Genomic DNA, 6,402 nt, shown 5'->3' with positions numbered 1-6,402 from the left:
ATAAATATACTTAACACTATTAAGTCATACTTAGAAGTGGCTAAAACGGTAGCTCATATTCTATTTTATTTTTTACCACAATTCCTAAAACTTCCAACGAACTTGAGTATCAAGTTGACAAAACTACATTTAGGATTATTTTAAATAATTTCATGTCTAGGAACTATACTCAATAAACCACAGAGAAATTCAAACTATAGTAATCATAATAGTAACAATGAAATTCTGAAGGACTTTAAGAACTGAATAACATCGAATGAGCACATGAATTTCTGTTGAAGAAAGAGCTATCTCTGACTGAGTCTTAAGGACAAAGTACTGACAATATGGTAGACAACACAGAAGTCCACAGACATCCACAGTGGGGCTGTATTTACAGAACTAGGGTAGACAGACAAAGCAGAAGCTGTGTGCAGGAGACATGGGGAGGTGCTGCTCAGAGGGTACAAGGTCACAGTTTTACAATCCTGCAGATGCACTTTACACTTGGTTGTAGACAGTTTTCATTCCTAATGAACGTGTTCTAAATGAGGTTGACATTGTGTGACTGAGGTAGCTCACTGAATACAATGAGTCCTGACTCTGATCCCTAGAGCCCACATTAAGGAAAACTCCAGTGTGATGGCGCACACTTGTAAGCCCAGTGCTGAGGAGGTGGACATGGGACTAACAGCCTGCTTGTTGAGTTTCAGGCCAGTGAGAGACGCAGACTTCTAAAAACATTGGATGCAATGAAAGAAACAACATGGAAGGTTGTCCCTGGAATCTGTACACACACATGCACACATGCTGGATCTTATATGTGTTCTTAGTGGAAATACTACAAAGAATCAAATCAGGCAACACATTTTATAGAGATGAGTGCTTTATTATCAAAATTCCATTATATTTGTAGCTTATACTTGCTACAATAAATTTTATCAATCATAAAAATAAACTTCTTTACCATGTAAAACCCAGCCTCCTCTTCGACTTCTGAAAATCATTATACTTTGATCCTTGAGAGTTATAAAAAGGGAGCTGGACACCAGTGGCATCATTTGCCTGATAGCTTGGTCTTATCCCACCCCTGCCTACGAAGGGTGGTCCACGGCCACCTCCCACGCCTTCCTGTACAGCTCTTACCAGAGGGTAAGTGTATTTCTTTGTTGATTCAGATTCAGAGTCAATTACTTCTCTGGCATAATTCTGAAATTCTTTCTCCTTCTCAGCTGCAAGGGCTTCAGTAAGTCTCCAGTAATCTAATTCTTCTTCTTTTGATTGTTTTGCATTAAATTTATTTATGGCCTATTGGGAAGAAAAATACATTTTAATATTGGTGAAAACATCAGTTTTCAAAAAATCCATATAATATTAAGATGTAGTTGTAATTTTATAAACTCAGTATTTTACAACTATGCTAAGAACTCATGAATTCTTCTATGCTAAGAATATACTCAAAATATGGATCGATCAAACTTGTTAAACTCATACAGTCAAACAACAAAGCAAAATCATTACAAGCATAAAATTTAGATAAAAATCAGGCAACTAAATTTACAATTTTCTTTCAATAATTTACATATATGGTATCCAGTAGGTTAAAAGGCATAAAAATAATTATTGTTCCTGTCAGTCAACATAAAACTAAGCCAGCAGGGAATAATACCTAAGTTTTATGCAAATGATCACATTCTATTTCCTAGGAATGTGGAGTTAGAACAATGAGTGACATTAATCTATGAAAATTTATTCAGAACTGAGGAAGTACTACAGGCAGTCTCCCAAATACTTTAGAAAGTCTTCGTCTTATGATGTTTTTAATGGATTTTCTGTGAAATTTTGATTGACATATTTCACTTTTTAGTTGTAACATTTAAAAAGTGCTGAATTTCTAAACATAAGTTGTTTTTCTGCATATGTTTATATATTTAATATCCATGAAAGTATCTTGATGATCTATAACTTCAACATAAGATCTAATCATTTCTACTAGTTGAAATTATGAGGGAAAGGCACATGATTACTGGGTTCTAAAAGTAAGGTTTAAATTCTGTTTGTTGAATTGATGACAAAAATATCTAGTCTTAAAAAATAGTATTCAGTAAGACTGGAAGTCAAAAGTTAAAACTGTGGGACAGTAAAGTGAGGCAGGTCTTTGGGACTTGGTAGTCAGCCTAGCCAAATTGGTGGATCCCAGTGAGAGACCCTGAGTCAAATAATGTGAAGGGCTCTGGAGCAAAACTCAAGGCTTGTCTCTGATCTTCACATGAATGTACACACACACACACACACACACACACACACACACACACACACACACTTATCTGCATATACAGAAAGAAAACAAAATCATGGTTAACAGGTTTGAATAGACACTCTGCAAAAGAAGTCGGATAAATGTCTGGCAAGGGTATGAGAAGCAGTGCACTGCAGACACATCAAGCCCCTCCATCAGAGCAGTTAACATTCCAAGACGCCAAAGCCAAGGCCTGGGAAGGATGCAGTGACTTGCACTCACACATGTTGCCAGTAGGGATGGAAAAGAGGACTACCTATTTGGAAAAGATTCTAAGATTCTACACAGAGATAATTAGACATCAGATTCTCTAATCATTTAAATTTCTAATATTTCCTTGTATCAAAATTGAAGACTGCAAGATCCCAATCAACATGGTCTCTGGCATATTATTGCAAAGATGGGGAAAATCATGTTTGGAAATCTAGCTAAAGGCAGTGTTTGGAATATGCCCTAAGAAAGTAAGGTGAGAGAAAAATGAAGCAATGAGCATTAAGGCCTGTTCCACGATCTGCACTTTTTTTTTTTTAGTATTTAATAAATACAATCAGTACTAAAGGCGGTTATAAAATGTATACATAAAACAAACAAAAAACCTAGAATGAGACCTGTGGTGAGTGAATTAAGTCCTGAGTGAATGTTTATTGCTGACTATTGCTGACATGAGCGCAGACATGTCAAGGACTAAATACCTCATGGAGCAGCCAAGCCTTCCCCTGGTCCAAGTGCACATGTTGACAGCATGTTCAGAAAATGTGACCACAGTTTCCTCCTCCTGCGTGTTTACAGCCTGAGATGAACTAAACCTGACTCTACTCAGCTGTATATAATAACCCTGTCTCCTGGTTCAGCTGTGTGAAATAAACTTGCTGAGTTTCCAGGCTGGTGCTGGCGTATCTTCATCAGAGGTCATGACCCCCATCCTTGCTATTCTGTATGTATGTCTGTTTCTTCATTCCTATTGCCCCAGTTAGATCGATCCCTAAACCACCACAGAAAAGGACTACAGAGTGGAGATTCTAAAACTAACTTCACATTTTTAATATAGCTTTATTGTGACACCACATTGATCTTTTGTTCCTCTCCAATAAAAGGAAACCACTTAAAAGAAAGAAAACCAAAGTGAAGTCTCTATTACATATTTACTCTTAAAATTCCTGTAAAAGTAGGAATAGTTACCATTTGCTGAACGTGAGCATCTTGAATTTCTTGTTTCTTTTTGCTGGTTTTGAGCTTTTTCTCCTTTTCAAGATCCTGGAAAATCTTGTCTGCCTTCAAGACAGCCAGCAACTCTTCTTTAGACTCTATTTGTCTTTGCCTTTCTTCTTCCTCTTTAATTTTCATCTAGATTTTTAATGACAAAGGAAAAAAATGTAATCAGTTTTAGCCAATAGTTCTCATTAAAAAGAAATGAACTCAGAATGCTTCAAGCAAAGAAGCAGAAGCAACATAGGCCAGGAACTGCGTGTGGCAGGGTTGCTTTGTTTTATTCTCTTGATTATGAGAGATATACTTAATGAAAGTGTAAGGAGAGTGATATAGACCAATCTTTTTGGTTAAAGACAACAATCACATTGCATATGGTAGTGCATGTCTATAACCCCAGCAGTACAATAGGGACACTGAGGCAGGAAGATGATGATTTCAAGAGGAGCCTGGGCTCAATAGTGAAACTCTGCGTGGAAAGAGGATCAAAAGCAGAAGCAGGAAGAAGGAACAAGAAAAGCAAGATCTTGGAGTACAGAAATACTGATGTGTTAATTGCTACAATGTTTGAGCCATGTAATTTGAATGTTAGGATGACTTACAGGGACTAATGTGGGGATCCATTTCTAAGATTAAGAAATACAGAAATGCAATCAGGTAATTTATGTGGCTTCTCTTAAAACATTTAAATAAGTATTTAAGATGGTTCTGAAAAAGAACTTTGCATCCTTAAATAGCTTGCGGGGTGGGGGGCACTAGAGAGATGACTCAGCAGTTAAGAGCAGTGGCTGCTCTTCCAGAGGATCTGGGTTTGTTTCCCAGTACCCACATGGTGGCTCATAGCCATCTCATAATCCATCCAGTTCCAGGGGATCCAATGCCCTATTTCTGGCTTTCATGGGCACTCAGGTACACACATGGTGCACAGATGTACATGCAGGTAAAAGCCCATACATGTAAACAAAAAAAATAGCCTTAAAAAACACCTTGTGTGTAACTGATGGTCTTTCTATCTTCTAAAAATAAGTGTTGGTTTTCTGCAACCAGAGCACACTGGCCAACTAGGCCTCCAGTGTCTGCAGACCAGAGAGTAACCTGTAACTATTAATCAAAGAGGTCAGCTCCAATATGCCCAGGGTCCGTTGAGAGACTAGAGTCTTGGTTCTATGAGTCTCTGAGGTCATTATGGTTGCAGAATTCTGATTTTCCATGGTTCCAGTGGTACTGGATTCCACTGCAGAATCTGGAGTCTATGTTGATGTGGTCCCCAGAGGTTACTTTGGGCCTGTGGTTATAACCACATTACAATATAGGAGACAAGCTTCACCGGGTCTGATTTGATACCCTGCCTTCAGCATGTTCACAAAATCCAAGGGACAACCAAAGTTTTGATTCCAGCTAGTCACTGTGCTGCTTAGTATACAGCCCTACCCTTGGTCCTGCTGTCACACAGCCAAGACAGGAAGGGTCACTTCAGCAACTCAGTTGATATTCCACAGCAAGTTTCACCAGTCCCCCTAGCTGAGCTATGACTCGCAGAAAACAGAATACCCTAATAGTCTCAGAAGAGAAGGAAGTCAGAACAAATCCATGTCAACCAATGTATAAAAACAACACAAAAAAAAAATCGACAGTGGGATATGCCACACATACCCCATCACCTACCAACTGATAAGGTGATGTGCGATGTACTTCTGAGTATGTGCTGCTTTTACCAGATGATGAATAAAGCTGTTTTTGCCAATGACTTAGCAGAGTATAGCCAGGCAGGAAATCTGAACAGAGATATGGAGAGAGAATGGGCTGAGTCAGGAGACACCATGTAGTTGCCAAATGAGAAAAATGCCAGCCACAACTTTACCCAGTAAGCACAGCCTTGTGGCAATACACAGATTAAAAGAAATGGGTTGGGTTAATTCAAGATGTAAGAGCTGGCTAGAAATATGCATGAGTCATTGGCCAAACAGTGTTAAAATTAATATAGTTTCTGTGTAATGATTTGGGTCTGGGTGGCCTGGAAATAAATGAGCAGCTTCCATTTTCAATAAGGGAATCAAAAATTACAGAGAAAGCAGAAGTGTTTGAGAAAAAATTCAGTCTTACTGTTAAAAGAATTAATGACCATATAAAAAGTCAAATAAAAAGTTGTATGACTTAAGGAAATCTATTCAATACTTTGACAAGACAATCTCCAAAGTCAACATAACTATATTAGAGGCAAACATTCAACATGTAGAAGAAAAATCTGGCAAGGAGATTGAAACATTAAAAAAAAAAACAATCAAACAGAAATACTTAAGATGAAGGATGGCCAATTAAATAAATACAACAACAGATGCCATCATTAACAGACAAGAATATGCACATGCAGAAAAACTAATTTCAAGGTTAGAGACAAAGCTGAGACAATAATCTAAACATTAATATATTCATGGAAAAAATTAATGAGCATTAACTATTTCTAAGATGTCTGGGATACATTCAAGAGACCACACCTGAGAATACATGGTGTAGAAGGAGCAGAGGTTAAGAACCAAATGGAATAGACGTTTTAATTAATAAAATCATAGCAGAAAACTGATGTGGGAGTGTCATATATCAATCTGTTGATTTCATTGGCTGAGCAATAAAGAAACTGCTGGCCCTGATAGGTTAAAAGATAGGTGGGCAGAATAAACTGGATAGGATGCTGGGCGGAAGAGGAAGTGAGGTCAGACTCTGCTCTGCTTCCGGAGAGAGAGCCGACAGCTCGGGAGCAGAGACGCCATGCTCAGCTCTCCCAGGCAACTCCAACACACGATGGACTTAGGCTAGAATCTTCCCGGTAAGCGCACCTTGGGGTGCTTACACACTTCATTAGAAATGGGCTAGTCCAGGTGCGAGAATTAGCCTGTAAGGGCTAGAGTTCATGGGCCAAG

General features: G+C 38.4%; 1 protein-coding gene across 1 annotated transcript in view; it reads right to left on the bottom strand.

Moving 5' to 3' along the window:
- Nucleotides 1–857: 857 nt before the first annotated feature.
- Nucleotides 858–6,402, bottom strand: part of Cfap210 (cilia and flagella associated protein 210) — a 22,062-nt gene continuing 16,517 nt past the window's right edge. Inside the window, exons 8-9 of the mRNA XM_050123392.1 lie at nt 3,458–3,622; nt 858–1,287 (exon numbers count right to left, since the gene is read on the bottom strand). Coding sequence (XP_049979349.1) covers nt 943–1,287; nt 3,458–3,622 — 510 coding nt within the window. The 3' untranslated portion in view covers nt 858–942. The remainder of the gene's footprint in view (nt 1,288–3,457; nt 3,623–6,402) is intronic.

Source organism: Alexandromys fortis, unplaced genomic scaffold, assembly GCF_014885135.2.
Source record: "Alexandromys fortis isolate MF-2015 unplaced genomic scaffold, M_Fortis_MF-2015_v1.1 scaffold_8_9099976_23576923, whole genome shotgun sequence".
NCBI classification, from domain to species: Eukaryota; Metazoa; Chordata; class Mammalia; order Rodentia; family Cricetidae; genus Alexandromys; species Alexandromys fortis.
Note: the sequence above shows the minus strand (reverse complement) of the source record. Positions and strands in the feature narration are given on the sequence as shown.